This window comes from Heterodontus francisci, chromosome 23 (assembly GCF_036365525.1).
Source record: "Heterodontus francisci isolate sHetFra1 chromosome 23, sHetFra1.hap1, whole genome shotgun sequence".
In the NCBI taxonomy this organism is placed as follows: Eukaryota; Metazoa; Chordata; class Chondrichthyes; order Heterodontiformes; family Heterodontidae; genus Heterodontus; species Heterodontus francisci.
This window is the reverse complement of record NC_090393.1, coordinates 67,232,197-67,249,942: the sequence shown is the minus strand read 5'-3', so window position 1 is coordinate 67,249,942 and position 17,746 is coordinate 67,232,197. Positions and strand designations below refer to the sequence as shown.

The 17,746-nt window shown below is 43.6% G+C and overlaps 1 protein-coding gene across 11 annotated transcripts in view; it reads left to right on the top strand.

The window, feature by feature from the left end:
* specc1la (sperm antigen with calponin homology and coiled-coil domains 1-like a) overlaps positions 1-17,483 on the top strand; it is a 575,263-nt gene extending 557,780 nt beyond the window's left edge. For 9 of the 11 annotated variants that reach the window (XM_068055453.1, XM_068055452.1, XM_068055451.1 and 6 more), the window contains one exon: positions 11,627-17,483. In XM_068055453.1, coding sequence (XP_067911554.1) covers positions 11,627-11,716 — 90 coding nt within the window. In that variant the 3' untranslated portion in view covers positions 11,717-17,483. The remainder of the gene's footprint in view (positions 1-11,626) is intronic. The other 2 variants (XR_010977306.1, XR_010977305.1) reach the window with 2 other exon arrangements.
* The last annotated feature ends 263 nt before the right edge of the window (positions 17,484-17,746 follow it).

Here is a 17,746-nt window from a genome sequence, read left to right as displayed (position 1 = left end):
ATTGATTGTCTGTCTTGTTGTATGGCTTGGTTTGGTGATCGCATATCAATGCAGATTCTAATCTGGTTCTCGCTCTTGGTTTCTTGACGACTTGTCTGAGTGAGACCCAAGGGGTCGGCTCATCCCCAACTTTCTCAATAATGTCAAGGTCAAGTAGGCGTTGAAATTCCTTCTCTGTCTGTCTCCTGACATGAAAATGGTATTCCTCGCTGCTGTTGGGCAACTGGGGGCACATTAAGGTCTACATGCAGCTTACATGTAACACCTTCCAGTTTTCTGATACCAATGAAGCAATCAGCATACAGTTTGGGAATGTTTTTGTTATGCAAAGGAATCACATATGTGATTGTAATTATGTGCAGATCTGTTGCTGTGTGGAAACTGATAAGCATCTCACATTCTGCAGATGTGACCTAGAAAACAACATTTGTTCTAGTGTTTTTGTATGAGACTGGCGTTTCGAAAGTTTAGAGAATTTTCAGCGGTTTGTCACTGTTGTAAGGGAAAATTTTCGTATTCCTTGGTTTGCAGAGAGTGGGGCAGTCCTGGCATTTGTTGAATGTTTTGTCTCCCATGACATTGACAGACACTCCTGTGTCTATGAGAGCATCTGAACCCGAGCAGCCAGCCACATTCACAGGTAGCTGTTTGCTATGTCTGGGAAAGAACTCAAAAGTATGTCCGGGTCATCCGCCTCTACTTCAGCTACATTCTCTCGCCTTTTTGCTGTGATATGCATACAAGACACCCTTCTGTTGGTATTGGTCTTAGTAGTTGATTTTGCTAATCACAGAATAATACAGTGCAGAAGAGGCCCTTCGGCCCATCGAGTCTGCACCGATGGATTAAAGTCACCTGACCTAATCCCATTTGACAGCACCTGGCCCATAGACTTGATGAGCGAAGTGGTTGGGTTTTCGTACGGGTTTTACACTGTTTACCAGTAGCAGGACATTCTGTCCAGTGTGGGTAAGCACCGCCACAATGGAAACATTATTTGGATAAACCGCAGCTCTGTCTGTGAGATGGCTATTGTTGCTTTGCAGGTGGTTTCCCGGCACTTGAGTGATGAACAGTGTTCACAGGAGTTGAACTTGGAGTGCGGTAGTTACTGTTGGCAGCCTCAACTTCAGTAGCTGTGGACACGGAGAGCAATAGTGATCTTGCTAACTCCAGCAGCTCTGACAGTGTTCTGTCTTTCACGAGTGCTTTTTGGTGTAGTTGACTGGAGAGACAGCCTTTGACTATTAGTGCAAAAACAAGAAATGCTGGAATCACTCAGCAGGTCTGGCAGCATCTGTGGAAAGAGAAGCAGAGTTAACGTTTCGGGTCAGTGACCCTTCTTCGGAACTGACCCGAAACGTTAACTCTGCTTCTCTTTCCACAGATGCTGCCAGACCTGCTGAGTGATTCCAGCATTTCTTGTTTTTGTTTCAGATTTTCAGCATCCGCAGTATTTTGCTTTTATTTGACTATTAGTGTTTTGATTTCCCGTTCAACATGTTCAACATCACCAAAGCCACATTTGGTTGCTAGTTGCCTCAATCGTATGCAATATTGGTCAATTGTCTTGTTTGCTTAGTGCGTCGGAAGACAATAGTTTCATATATGGTGTTTTTCTTGGTCGTATAGTCGGTCATCGGTGCATTTTTTGCTGAGTCGCAGTCATTTTTCTTAGGCGTAAGTGTCTCAAAGATATCTTCCAATTCTTCACCTCCATAGTGTATACAGATGATGACTCTGAATGCACATCAAAAGGTGATAGATTGAGCATAGACAACGCCATATTGATCAGCAATGCAGTGATAATGTGTGATCAGGGATCCAGGATCGCATTCCTTTTCAGAGGAAACTTCTCTGCAATGATCTGAGATTATATATATTTTTGATAAGATGATTATTTTGGAGAGACAGGTGTGTGAGTATACACTGTACAAGCTTCCTGTGTGTCACTCTAACACAGTCTGCAACTTGAAATGCTGTCTGCAAAAGTAAACCCAAACCTTCCAAAGTTTTCACACCTGAAACCAATGTTTCTGGTTTTTCACCATTCTTTGCTATTTACCGAGTCATCATTGTGATGTCTTTCGGGACTGGAGTAAGATTTAGCTGAGTTTAGTATAAGATATGTGAGGCAGAGACTGCAGCAGGCTGTTGAACATAAAGGCTTCTTCTTTATTCTGTTTACTTTCACTTTCCCTTTGCTAGCATGTGTGTTGTACAACAGCCTCCAGTGTACACTGTCCACAATGCAATTGCAATTTCAAAAAACTGCAACACGACAGTAGAGGCAGATTCAATCATGGCTTTCAAAAGGGAGTTGTATAATTACCTGAAAGAACCAGTTTGCCGTACTATGTGGAAAAGATGGTGAAGTGGGACTAGGTGATTTGCTCTTGCAGAGAGCTGGCACTGACACAAAGAGCCGAATGGCCTCCTTCTGTACCGTAACCATTCTATAATTCTAATACATATCCCTCAATCATCTTCACATAAACAGATTATTTGATCATTATCACATTGCTGTTTGTGAGAGCTTGCTGTGTGCAAATTGGCCGCCACCTATCATACATTACAAAAGTGACTATACTTCAAGAGTACTTCATTGGCTATAAAATACTTTGAGATGTCGGGTGGTCATGAAAAGTGCTGTGTAAATGCAAGTCTGTCTTTCTTTTAGGCATTGTGGTACTTGGTTGAAGGTGCCATTTCAGGCACCTTTCATATGTGCTGTTTCCAGGCTGGAATAGCTTAAGCAGCAAAGGCATGCTCATCAGCATAGATGAATTTCTGTGTGGTCACAGATTATAAAAAAGCAGTGCAAGAATTGATCAAAGGAGGCCATTAAGTTGGTATTTCTATGTGCTGTTGTGATCACTCGTATTATAGGATCATAGAAAGTTTACAGCACAGAAAGAGGCCACTTGGCCCATCGTGTCTGTGCCAGCAATGAAGTGAAATTTCTGATCCTCTCATCATCAATAGAAAACTCAGGAACCTAGATGGAAGATTAATTTGACTGGTAGCACTCAAACATCTGATTCAGAAGGTTTGAGCCCACACTGGGACTTGCCCACATATCTAGCCTGACACTCTGATGCAATACTGAGGGAGTGAAAGGAAAGAAATAGCGTTTTACGTATCATGTTATCACGGGGAGAGATACTAAACTGATGTCATTATGGCACAGAAGGAGGCCATTCAGCCCATTGAGTCTCTGCCGGCTCTCCATAGAGCTCTATTCACATAGTCCTGCAAGTTTATTTCTTTCAAGTGCCCATCCAATTTCCTCTTACAATCATTCATTATCTCCACTTCCACCACCCTCGTAGGCAGCAAGTTCCAGATCATTACTACTCGCTGCATAAAGAGGTGCTTCCTCACATCTCCCGTGCATCTCTTGCACAAAACCTCAAATTTGTATCCCCTAGTCCTTCTACCACCAACTAATGGGAACAACTTTTCTTTGTCTCCCTCATCTAAACCTGTCATAAAGCTGTGCACCTCTATCAAATCCCCCCTCAATTTCCTTTGTCCAAGGAGAAGAACCTCAACTTCTCTAACCTAACCTTGTAGCTAAAATTTCTCATCCCTGGAACCCCCATCCCTGGAACAATTCTGGTAAATCTTCTCTGCACTCTCACAAGGACATTCACATCCTCCCTAAAGTGTGGTGACCAGAACTGGATGCAATACTCTAGTGGCCTAACCAGAGCTTTACAAAGGTTCAGCATAACTTCCTTGCTTTTGTGTTCAATACCTTGATTTATGAACCCCAAGATCCCTATCTGTTCAGGAGGATGTTAAAAGCTAAAAGGAAGACAGTAGGACTGATATGCTGGAAGGTGAGAGAAGATGGGCTGAAGGGTTTTTGTCATCCAAACCTATCCTGGTCTCTTTTGTGTGGAAACATTCTGAGTCAATCTTGAAGTGTTTAGTCTTTCTTTCAGATTTTTGAAAACAGAGTAGGAAATATTTTTAAAGTTGCCCCACTCCCTGTCGATGCATACAAGGTTTTGCAAGACCTGACACCAAAGTACTTCAGCTTATTTATGTTTGTTCAGTGCCAGTTGGCTGAGTCTTATCCTCTCATTTGTGCCAAAACCAGAATCCAAGATTTGTACTGAATATGGTGGATTTTTACGAAAAATCAATGCTGATTTTCAAAATTGCAAGATTTTCAATGATGTGAAGCTTTAACAAAAGGCATCAGTGTGAATGATGCACTAATTGGAAATGTCAACAGCAATTTACTGTAGGCACAAAAAGTAGTGGCAGTCAGTAATTGCTTACAACAGAAGTCACTGACGAGGCAGGAACCACCTTTTCCAGCATTAATTGCAATCCTGGTAAAGGTCAAGTCTGGTGCCATCTGAACCTATTGCCAGGCAAGTGACTGAACCATGTAAGTGGTTGACCCACCCGACAGCATTATTATCACTCCTTGCAGTGACAGATGCAGACTATACCCTGATTAAGCCATTTCTTTTTGTAGAGAAAGTGGGGTTGTAATCCCAATCAATATGAACCTATGCTGATAGGGAAACACTTGCATTCACCAGTTCCATTTGACATGAAAATAAGCAACCTATTGATGGGGAAACTTTGAGGCAGTCTTTTAGGCCATGCTGTTGCTTGTCAAACCCCCCTCAGGGCAAATGACTGATTTTAACACACCATATGCACACACTGGACCTCTCTCTCCAGCAGCACCGTCGCACCTTATCTCAAAGCTGTTCTACTCCGCAGTTTCATCTCATCTTACGTCTCATCCGACGCATTAACAAAAAACTTTTTTTCTTCCTTTCAGGTGTTAAGGAACGCAAACTCCAGCAGCTGATGGGGACTAATGCCCCTCCAGATCCTCCTTCCGCTTCACTTCCCTCTGACCCCACCCCTTCTGATCTGACCCCTTGCCGTGTATTCACTATACCCTCTGACCTCCCCCTCTCTGATGCTGAGCGTTCTGTACTCAGCAAAGGACTCAGTTTTATCCCCTTACGCCCCCACCTCAATGAATTTCGCGCTCGGCATGACGTTGAGCTCTTCTTCCGTCGCCTCCGCCTCCGGGCTCACTTCTTTGACCAGGAGTCCTCCCCCCGACCAGCAGACCCATTCACCCGCCTCCAGTATTCTCCCTCTACCTGGACCCCTCACCCTGGCCTCTTACCCGCTCTTGATCTCTTCATTGAAAACTGTCGGCGAGACATTGGTCGTCTCAATTTCTCTGCCCCCCTCACTCACTCTAACCTGTCCCCCTCTGAACTTGAGGCACTCCATTCTCTCAGGTCTAACCCCGACATGGTCATCAAACCTGCAGACAAGGGTGGTGCTGTTGTTGTATGGCGTACCGACCTCTACCTTGCAGAAGCTCAACGCCAACTCACAGACACCTCTTCCTACCTCCCTCTGGACCATGACCCCACCACCGAACATCAAGCCACCGTCTAAAGGACTGTCACTGACCTCATCTCCTCTGGAGATCTTCCCTCTACAGCTTCCAACCTCATAGTCCCGCAACCCCGGACAGCCCGCTTCTACCTCCTTCCCAAAATCCACAAACGGGACTGTCCCGGCAGACCCATTGTGTCAGCCTGCTCCTGCCCAACTGAACTTATTTCTTCCTATCTAGACTCTATCTTTTCTCCGCTGGTCCAGTCTCTTCCCACCTACATCCGTGACTCTTCTGACGCCCTACGTCATTTTGACAATTTCCAGTTTCCTGGTCCCAACCGCCTCCTCTTCACTATGGAAGTCCAATCGCTCTACACCTCCATCCCCCACCAGGATGGTTTGAGGGCTCTCCGCTTCTTCCTGGAACAGAGGCCCAACCAGTCCCCATCCACCACCACCCTCCTCCGCCTGGCTGAACTTGTTCTCACATTGAACAACTTCTCCTTCAACTCCACGCACTTCCTTCAAGTAAAAGGTGTCGCTATGGGTACCCGCATGGGTCCTAGTTATGCCTGTCTTTTTGTGGGATATGTCGAGCATTCTTTGTTCCAGTCCTACTCAGGCCCCCTCCCCCAACTCTTTTTCCGGTACATTGATGACTGTATCGGTGCCGTTTCCTGCTCCCGCCCCGAACTCGAAAACTTTATCAACTTTGCTTCCAATTTCCACCCTTCTCTCACCTTTACATGGTCCATCTCTGACACTTCCCTTCCCTTCCTCGACTTCTCTGTCTCCATCTCTGGGGATAGGTTGTCTACCAATATCCATTATAAGCCCACTGACTCCCACAGCTACCTCGACTACACTTCTTCACACCCTACCTCCTGTAAGGACTCCATTCCATTCTCCCAGTTTCTCCGTCTCCGACGCATCTGCTCTGATGATGCTACCTTCCATGACGGTGCTTCTGATATGACCTCCTTTTTCCTCAACCGAGGATTTCCCCCCACTGTGGTTGACAGGGCCCTCAACCGTGTCCGACCCATTCCCCGCACCTCTACCCTCACCCCTTCCCCTCCCTCCCAGAACCGTGACAGGGTTCCCCTTGTCCTCACTTTTCATCCCACCAGCCTCCATATCCAAAGGATCATCCTCCGCCATTTTCGCCACCTCCAGCGTGATGCCACTACCAGTCGCATCTTCCCCTCCCTTCCCCTGTCAGCATTCCGAAGGGATCGTTCCCTCCGCGACACCCTGGTCCACTCCTCCATTACCCCCACCACCTCGTCCCCGGCCCAGGGCACCTTCCCTTGCAATCGCAGGAGGTGTAATACCTGCCCATTTACCTCCTCTCTCCTCACTATCCCAGGCCCCAAACACTCCTTTCAGGTGAAGCAGCGATTTACTTGTACTTCTTTCAATGTAGTATACTGTATTCGCTGCTCACAGTGTGGTCTCCTCTACATTGGGGAGACCAAGCGCAGACTGGGTGACCGCTTTGCGGAACATCTCCGCTCAGTCCGCAAGCAGGACCCTGAGCTTCCGGTTGCTTGCCATTTCAACACTCCCCCCTGCTCTCATGCTCACATCTCTGTCCTGGGATTGCTGCAGTGTTCCAGTGAACATCAACGCAAGCTCGAGGAACAGCATCTCATCTACCGATTAGGCACACTACAGCCTGCCGGACTGAACATTGAGTTCAATAATTTCAGAGCATGACAGCCCCCCACTTTACTTTCATTTTTAGTCATTTTTAGTTATTTTTTCTTTTTTTTTTGCATTCCTTTTTACATTTTTTGCATTTATTTCATTTCATCTTAGTTTGTTCAGTTTGCTTGCCCACTGTTTTTTTCAGGTTGTTTTTCTTCAGGTTTGCACTTGCTGATGTTCTATATTCAGTATATTCACACCTAATCTGTACTAATGCTTTGTCTTTCAAAACACCATTAACATATTGTTTGCCTTTGCTCTGTGACCTTTTGGTCAGCTATGTGGCCTGGTCCAATCTGCACCTTCTCCTTTGTTATCTCTTGCCCAACCCCCACCTCACTTGTTTATAATCTGTGACTTTTCTAATATTTGTCAGTTCCGAAGAAGGGTCACTGACCCGAAACGTTAACTCTGCTTCTCTTTCTACAGATGCTGCCAGACCTGCTGAGTGAATCCAGCATTTCTTGTTTTTGTTTCAGATTTCCAGCATCCGCAGTATTTTGCTTTTATATGACTGATTTTATCAGTGGTTTCTATCCAGTAACAGTCATGCATCCCTGATTCTGGTGCCAACATTGACTGCATTGCTACTGATGGTACTTTATAACTACCTGATATCAGCAGTAAAACTTCTCTCCTGAAAGAGATTCTGGCAGCTGGAGTTTAATGTAGAAAACTGTGAGGTCATGCATTTTGGTACGAAGAATGAAAAGGCAGACTATTATTTAAATGGAGAGAGACTCCAAAAAGTGCAGTACAGAGGAAATGTTCTTGTGCATGAAACACAAAAAGTTAGCATGCAGGTGCAGCAAGTAATTAAGAAGGAAAATGGAATTTTGGCCTTTATTGCTAGGGATTTGGTGCATAAAAATAGGGAAAACTTGTTACAACTGTACAGGGTGTTGGTGAGGCCTCACCTGGAGTACTGTGTACAGTTTTGGTCCCCGTATTTAAGAAAGGATATACTGGCATTGGAAACAGTTCAAAAGAGATTCACTAGGCTGATTCCTGGGATGAAGGGGTTGCCTTATCAAGAACGGCTAAACAGGTTAGGCCTTTATTCATTAGAGTTTAGAAGAATGAGGGGTGATCTTATTGAAATGTACAGGATTCTGAGGGGGCTTGACAGGGTAGATGTTAAGCTGTTTCCACTAGTGGGGGAGTGTCAAACTAGGGGACATAGTTACAGAATAAGGGGACACTCATTTAAAACTGAGATGCGAAGGAATTTCTTCTCTCAGAGGGTAGTGAATATCTGGAATTCTCTACCCCAGAGAGCTTTCGAGGCTAGATCACTGAAAATATTTAAAGAGGCAGTAAGAATTTTTGAAATATCAGGGAGTTGAGGGCTGTGAAGAGCTGGCACGAAAGAGGAGTTGAGGTCTGGGGCAGATCAGCCATGATCTTATTGAATGGTAGATCAGGCTTGAGGGACCGAATGGCCTACTCCTGCTCCTATTTCTTATGTTCTTGTGTTCTTCCTGAAATTCTCTTCGGTTCTCTTCAAGGCTGAGATCAAAGGCAAGAGGAGACTACAAGTCAACAAGTAGAATGTAGCTGGCGGTATAGCATCCTTAAGTTACAGAATCAGAATCCTTTGAGAATTACATTATCATGTTGCAATGCAGTTCAGCATCTCAGCTGCTAGGAATAAGGCAAGTGGGAGAGAGGCAAATGCAAGGAATAGCCATGAGGCTGACCGCTAGTGTCAGGGGTCTGCATTATGGGGAAAGACAGGACGCTGTTGGGCTTTCCATCCTGAAAAGGAGGCGCATGAGCAGTGTATAAGATAGTAAAGCCTGTAGGAAACGATTAATCCAAAATACTAGTATAAATTAAAAGGAGATGGGGATGCAGATTCAACCTCTTAACAGGTAACTTTAGGACAGATGTTGGGAGGTTTATCTTCAGGCAGACAGTGATTAACACTTGGAGTGGACTTCAAGGCTGAATAATAGAGGCAAAAGCCTGGTATCATTTAAGAAACAATTAGATGTTGGTTAAAATCTATAATTCCCTCCCTAATAGCAATGTTGGTGTACCTACACCGTATGGACTGCAGCAGTTCAAGAAGGTGGCTTACCACTTTCTCATGGGTAATTAGGGATGGGCAATCCATGCTGGTCTTGCCAGTGACGCTCACATCCCATGAATGAATAAAAAAGGGAAAGTGTGGGGTTGATCTGGATGGATGAACAAGATGGGGTTGACTGGCCTCCCTCAATGTGACCAGTCTTGTATGCCGGCTTTTTTGAGCATTTCTGACAGTATGATTGCAAAATTGCTTGGGTTTAACAAAATAAGGAGTGAGGTCAGAGTTGTGATTAATTTTACATAATTTACAGTGATTCCCATATTTGGGATTTAACTACAGTGCCCTGCTGTAATGTGAATGTGCTTACTGAGGTTCTGCAACTTTAAAAGTGGTTTTCAGTATGTTAGCACACTTGTGGTAACGGTCCCTTTGTTACTGTATAGTAATTAGTGAGTGAGCCTGCACTATCAATATTAGAATAGTCGACATCCAAGGACAAGTATGAAGAGGGATATTAATAATCATGCAGAGTATCAAAGATTGCAAACCCTAGACAGGAGACAGTTAGAGAGGAAATTAAAATTGTAGCTGCCTGTTCTGCACCTGTGAATTGAGAATTAGGCTCTGAATTTCACATCCCAAGTTGTCACACCAATCTGGACTAGAACTGCCCTGGTCCTGTATTAGCTGGGATGGCTACTAAGCGCCCAGGACACCTGCCTTAGGGGCGTTAGACACTTAAACATACAAATTGGGATCCTGCCCCAGGTGTAGGGCTGCTCTTGCCCCAGAGTGTGAAGTGGGTGGAGCTTGCACCACCCCTCCTTCGCCTATTTGTTAGCAGCGTAACCATCATTCTTCATAAGGACACTATAGCAGCTATTCTGAGGTATATGTGCTCAGCGGCTGCAGAAACAGCTAGCAGGAACTTCCTTTTAGCCGAGTGTACTCTGTGATCAGTAAGAAAGTTTTGAATTGTAGAATCATAGAATTGGCCCATCGTGTCCATGCCGACTCTCTGTAAGAACAACTCACCTAGTCCCACTCCTCTATCTTTTCCCTGTACCCTGCAAATTTTTTCCTTTAGATAATTATCCAATTCTCTTTTGAAAGTCCCGATTGAATCTGCCTCCAGCACACAGTCAGACAGTGCATTCCAGATCCTAACCACTTACTGCATTTAAAAAAAAAAAGTTTTTCCTCATGTCGCCATTGCTTCTTTTGCCAGTCTTCTTAAATCAGTGTCCTCGGGTTCTGGATCCTTCTGCCAATGGGAACAATTTCTCCCTATCTACACTGTCCAGACAACTCATGATTTTGAACACCTCTATCAAATCTCTTCACCAAGGAGAATAGCTCCAGCATCTCCAACCTATCCACTTAACTGAAGTTCCTCATCCCTGGAACTATTCACATGAATCTTTTCTCTCTAATTACTTCACATCCTTCCTAAACTGTGGAGCCTAGAACTGGACACAGTACTCAGTTGAGGCCAAACCAGTGTTTTATACAGGTTTAACATAACTTCCGTGCCTCTACTTGCACAGATTCCATATGCTTTATTAATTGTTTTCAACCTGCCGTGCAACCTTCAACGATTTGTGTACATACACCCCTAAGTCCCTCTGCTCCTGCACCTACTTTAGAATTGTGTCTTTGTTTTATATTGCCTCTCCTCGTTCTTCCTCCAACATTTCTCTGCATTAAATTTCATCTACCATTTCTCTGCCCATTCCACCAGCCTGTCTATGTCCTCTTGCAGTTTATCATTATCCTTCTCTCAGTTCACAATGCTTCAATGTTTCATGTCATCCTCAAATTTTGAAACTGTGCCTTGTACACCAAGTTTAGGTCATAAATATTTATCAGGAAAAGCACTTTTAAAATGTTAAGAAATGGGGCAAATACTTTATGTACAGCAAGCTCCCACACGCAGCAAAGTGACCAATGTGTTTGTCATTGTGATTGACTGATAAATATTGGCTGGAGCACCAAGGAAAACGCACCTCTTCCACCTAAGAGGGAAAGCGGGTCCTCAGTTTAATGCCCCTTTTGAATGATTGCACCTCTGACAGTACAGCATTGGAGCATCAGCCTAGTTTTGGAGCTCAAGCCTGTGGAATGGGACTTGAACAAGAGTGCTAGCATTGAGCCAAGGCTGATTATAGAACCATTACTGTTGGTGGTTAGTATTTAAATATCCATGTAGTGAGCTTATTATTTAGTATCTGTGCTGTCTCTCTTGCTTTATTCACACCATGTTGTCCTGTTTTATAGATATATAAAGAATGTAGTATCCTATTGAGGGAAAGAGGGATATAAAGGGTGTAGTACCCTATTGATGGAGAGAGAGGGATATAAACGGTGTAGTATCCTATTAATGGAAAGATTCTACAGCACAAATGGCCTTGGGGGAAATTTGAAATTAAAAGCCCACGAGTAAATTGTCAATCTTGTAATACCATTTTGTTGTATCTCCTTCTGTAGGACATCAATGAGATGGTGAGCACAGAACGGCCAGACTGGCAGAGCCTGATGCAGTACGTAACCGCTATATACAAGTACTTTGAAACTTGACGTCTTCCTCCTCCGACCAATATGGAAAATGTTTGCAGAGCAACTGCTGATTTTGGGAGGTCCTGTCAATACTACTCTTCATGTTACAACCCTGTGCTGAAACACACTGCCTCACTCCAGCGACCAGTGGACCCCAGAATAGCATCACTTAGCAAAAATATTCTCCTGTTTCAATAATCCATCCGTCCAGTAAAGAATTGTGCACCTGAGTGATATGAATGCTGTTCGAGCTCCAGCCTGTAACTGTTGCTGATGTCTTTCTGCAATGGTGAACTAGTCAATGCCTCATCTTCTAATTGCAGGGAAATGAAGTATCAGTTCAAGCTAATCTTCAAAGACTTTTCCCAGGCTCTGAGCGGAGATATAAATCATATTCGAGAAAGTAAGGCACTATGTTTACAGTGTTCATCCTGGTGTAGTCCACACTCTAATTGCATGGGAGGATCTACAGTGTCAGTCTTTAGAAGCCACTGTTGCCATTATAAAGCCTTCAGGTCACAGTAGAGTCTCGAATGATGGATGTCGGGTTGCCAAGAAAACTGCTTGGACAGAGGCTGTAGGACTGAGTATACAATACTTATAGCATTAGTACTCTAACCCTGAGGCCAGCTCCCTGGATAGTCCACTTTCTGTCAAATCATTGATCATGATCCATAGTTTATAGAAAGGTTCCCCCAAAGGATCACATACAAAGAGAATTTTTCTTTACCCCCTGGGCACTTGAGGTTGAATCCAACCCAGACTGATGAAGTGAAGTCTCCTGTGTCAAAAACGAAGTGTCCTTACAACTGCCCCATTAAGAATATTAACCAATTAAAAAGAATGAACAACTTTATTTCTGTTCATTGGGTTTTTTTTAAACAGTGAGTATTAATATTGTGAACAGCCTCCAGCCTTTGGAAATCTATGAGTACACACTAAAAATCTGTATGAGCTGGTTAGGGATTAACATTGGTAAAAGACAGTCCGTACACATGCTTCAGTTTGAGCTGTACTTGTGAGCGGAGGGTCCTCACAATGAATCAACTTCTACAGCTTACTCTAAAACTTCAGTATGATCCATCACTGTTTAAAATGCAGTGTGTAAGCAATTTACTTCATTATGACAATTTGATTTTTAAACTGTTCCATTTTTGGCATTCACTCTCTTCAGGCTGTCAGAATCCATTCCTGGTGAGCACTAATCAAAAGCACAAACTGTCCATAACTTGACAAATTGTTAAATTCACTCACATGATAGCTGGTATGGGAAAAGGAAAAAGATCGCCCCATTCTAGAAGGGGCTACTGTTCTTGCTTCAGATCTGAGTCAGATTCTTGGAACAGTATAAAGAAAGATTTGCACTGTAAGCTGTGCAGTCCCTGCCCTGGGAATGTTTGAGGGAATAGTGTGGAGGGAGTTTTACTCTATTTAACTCGTGCTGTGCCTTCCCTTGTAGTGTTCGATGGGACATGAGAACTGGGTAGGTCTCTACTATAGACCTTTAAACATGTTCTATGTTTCTATGTTCTAGAAAAGGCAGGAATTCATCAAGAAGTCCAAAGGGCATCTGAAAGGCCTCCATTCTGATGAAGGTACTTGGCTGAAAACTTCACCTGTCATTTCAGATACTGCTGTGTGCTTTCAGCATTTCCTGATTCTTTGTTTGGATATTAATTACTATATATATAAACTGCCAAATAGGCCCATGTGACTGGTGGGATGTCCTTATGGTTGTCTACCACACCATCACTTTCATCATGTCACATTGATGGTGAATTTTAGTGTAACTCCCTCACGCCATCGTGTTCAGTTAGTGATTTTCATCTCAGCATTCATTAATAGAATCATAAAATGGTTACAGCACAGAAAGGGGTCATTTGGTCCATTGACTCCATGCCAGCTCTCTACAACAGCAATTTAGCTAGTCCCATTCTCCCGCCCTTTCGCCGTGGCCCTGCAAAATTTTTCCTTCAGGTGTTTAGCCAATTCCCTTTTGAACGCCATGATTGAACCTGCCTCCACGCTCTCAGGCAATGCATTCCAGAGCATAACCACTCACAGCATAAAGATGTTTTTCGTCCTGTCGCCTTTGGTTCTTTTTCCAATCACATTAAATCAGTGTCCTCTGGTTCTCTACTCTTCCACCAGTGGGAGCAGTTTCTCTCTGTCTACTCTGTTCAGGCCCCTCATGATTTTGAATACCTCTATCAAATGTCCTCTCGGCCTTCTCTAAGGAGAACAACCCCAGCTTCTCCAGTCTATCCATGTAACTGAAGTCCTCATCCTTGAAACCATTAATTAATGAATATTTTAAACATTTAGATGGGAAGAAAGTCACTGAACATGTTTTTTTTACATACAAATTGGCCTGTCTAATACTTCTGTTAAATTTGGCATTGCTAGTGGCTCTCACTGCTGTCCAGTAGCAGAGACTGCCTTTTGCATTAATCAGTTGGCTTCTAACTGCCTGAGTGATTTCTTTTGAAATGGGGTTGATGCTTTTTATTATATATGCTGTTCTGCTGCTGGCTGTACATTTTTGGCCTTCTAGTTTCTGTGTGGAAGGTCACTTTGTGGTTGATCTCTCTGAGGCAGTGTATGATATCTATCACATCTCCATGTTACATTAAATGGCCTTATCCCATTGCAAGGTGCCTAAGCTAAATGCCATATCCTTTTCATTATTGTCATTATACCTGCAGTGTTTCCCAATTCAGATTGTGACAAATAACATGGTGTAAAATCTGAACTCTCAGCAGTGTATCCGTCCTTTATTATTTGTAAGTTTTATGTTTAGTATGGCTGCTCTTGAGCTAAATCAGTAAGCTTGTGGTTTCCGATTGCCACGGGTTTTATATTACTGAGCGTATAATAGAGGAGCTCTGCTCATTATTCATGGCCTTGGATGTTATTTGTGTTTGCATGGTATCAGTAGTGCATGCCTTTAATAGGCACAGCATGCTTAGTATCGTTAGTATCAAATCATGTATTTTGTTTCCATTCATTTGTTTAGTATTTCTGTTACAGTATGTTAGCGCAGTCGCCAGTGGAATGTGACATTATCCAGTGCAGACTCACTGATTCACTGAGTGACACAGGCTGTTTTCTGGGTTCTTTGGCTGCACAAACCATAATTATTCCTGGGAAGTGTAACATTAGGAGACCAGAGTATTCTAAGCTTGTGTGACGAACGGTGTGTGCAAAGGTCCAATTTTCTTCACATTCAGTAATTAAAATATTGTTTAGCTTTTAATTATTTATTGTTAAGATTACATCCAGTTCAGGTCAGAACAAGGAACCAAGCCACCACCACCCCACACCCCAAGCCTTGGATTAAGTCTTGCAAGAGATGTCATGAACCTACCCTTTGGATAATTCACTGACTGTTTAATCTCACTCGGGAGTAATCTCGGGATTGCAGCAGGTTCCTTGTGGCAGCCTGAGAATAAATGCCTACTTGAAGGACTTTTACCTGCAGTATGTAGAACTCCACCCACTGCTGCATTTTAACCTGGGTAAATGATGAGGTCAATAACTGGGGATCAGGATCCTGCACCCCCCCCCCTCCCCATCAGATGGGGCAATATAGACAGTATGGAACGTGATTTCCTTTCTCACTACTTCACTTCATATTTTCCATCCCTTTTTGGTAATAATGAAGCCAACATTGGTGACAGTGGCTGCATGAGGCCATTGTCTACTTTGTTCTCTGACCAGTGTTGTAGTGTGAATGTACTGTAGCACTGTATACATGGTAGTTTGCTGGCAGCTTGTCTGCCCTGTAAGGACACTAGTCACTTGCTTTTTCTACAAGCTCTCAAACCTGTTTAACACTCTTTACCTTCAGTGTACTCTGTAAAGAAGGCACACAATGCAACTGGATTGTTTAGAGGATAGTAACCCATTCATTAGTTCAGTTCAGTGTGACTTTGGTTGTCATTTCTGTGTTGTCCTGTTACATATACATTACAGATCAGATAATGGACACGTGCACTTATACTATGTGAAGCCACTTATTTACTGGGATAGGGCAGTTGATTTCCAACATGTAGCCAGTGGCAACAGCAGAGACATGTGCCAGCTTTGCCAAGGCCAGCAATTGGTAAGACTCTATATGCTCATTCTGGCCCTCTCTCTACTTGTCTCTCTGCCTCACACTCTCTGCCTCTCGCATATTCTCTCCCTCTATCTCCTCCCCTCTATCACCCCTCACTTTCCTCTCCCCCTCTCTATTCCTCCTCACTCTTCCTCTCTCCTTTATCTTTCCCCCTCTGTCCCTTCCCACTTTCTCGCTCTCTTTCGCTCTCTCTCTCGCTCTCGCTCTGTCTCTGTCTCTGTCGCTTTCTCTTCCCCACCGCCCTCCCAGACAGACTTGGAGCATGGGTTCTGGTCTGCCTGAACCATGTGAGTGTAAGTTGCATGTTGGGGAGAGCCCTGTGATCACAGGTTTGTGAAACATATCTCCTCAGCACTTGTCTCACTGTCAACAGGTTGTTTTTAACCTGTGATTCTGAGGGAGGTGATGTTGACTGAGCCAGAAAATCATCTTTGGAGTGTGGAGTGGGTGGGGGGGTGCGGGCGAGTGGGGGACAACATAGAGAGATAACAGCAACCCTGCTGCTTTGGTCACCAGCCACAGTGACCCTGCTAGTGATTGGGAAGCTGCAAGTTTATTTAAAGAATGTTAGCAGATCTTACCAAATCTGGCAACTTTCTCTTGGCGCTGTGAGATACTGCTGGCATTGGCTGTAGCACTAGCATAATTTTAGAGTTCACTAACCCTCAACGGGGAGGTCCAGGGTGTGTTCCGTTATTCACTTTGTGTTCTGCCTGCTGGGGACTGGCTCAAATGTCTAAACCTTGGCCTCTGTGCTTCAATGGCAGCATCTTCTGATCTACAATTCATGTAATAACATCCACATGAGAGCTGTAATTACCTGTGTCACTCCCTCTCTCCACCACTTGATTTTTCCCCAGATGATTAGTCATGGGTCTATTAGCTCAATAACTCTGCCTGTTCCCTGGCAGCTCCTGTGTTTGAGCCTGCACTGGCTGAGACTGACTGTTCCGGAACTGAATGCAAGAACTGTGTGAAAGGTTGCACTAGTTTCTGTCTCAGTCATGGTGGGGTTTGGATGCTTACAGAAAGGTAGTGATAGTTGCCTTGAGATGTATGTAAATGTTTTTAAAACTCTGACTGTTCCCACTTTTCCAGCCAACAAGTTACAAGAATCAAGCCATGAATTGTGCTGTCGCAGCAAGATGCTTTTAACACACATTGAAAAATTAAAGTGATTTGGTTCCTGAAGCACATTTTCTAATATAGCAGTTGTCTCTATATCCCAGTCCTTCCAAACAGGAAGGAAAAAAGTCCTCCTTTCCTGAGAGTTTTGGTGTGTTATAAAGTGTGTGTTCAAGAGGAGGAAGCACACAGCAGGTCTGACAGTGGAAGAGGCAGGTGATGTTACCAGTCTTTTCTCTGTTCGATTCTGCTCTGTATTTTTGTATTTTCTTCACTTTGTTTTTATTTGAAATTCCCAGCCCTGTTTTTCTTCTGACACTGGGATATGGAGTATGGATGCTGGTGAACCACACTCATCACTCATTACTGAAGTCACTCAGAGCAGCCGGTGCAAGTCTGTGTTCAGTGAGACAAGCACCATTGAGATGTTTGGAAACCTGTTTATTGGAGAATGTATTTATAATCTTGCATATCTTGCCTTCATTTTGTTTTGCAAATATTCAAATAGTTTTTTATGTAAACATAAATTGGAGAAAACTAAACTGCCAATATAAAATTGATCACGTATTGCTGTGTGTTATTTACATCTGGGTTTTACATTATAACACTTTATAGTTTATATCTTTGGTCACTGTTTCCTCCCTATTATTTTACCAGAAATCTTTGAGTTCACATAGGAATATTTTTAACTATGCTGTTGTACAGTAGTTGGGACCAACACGTTACTGCTCCTTTGTGATTTTTGGTCTTTAATACCAAGGAATGTCACACATTACAAGAATCCAGCTTTGTTTTATTTACCTCCT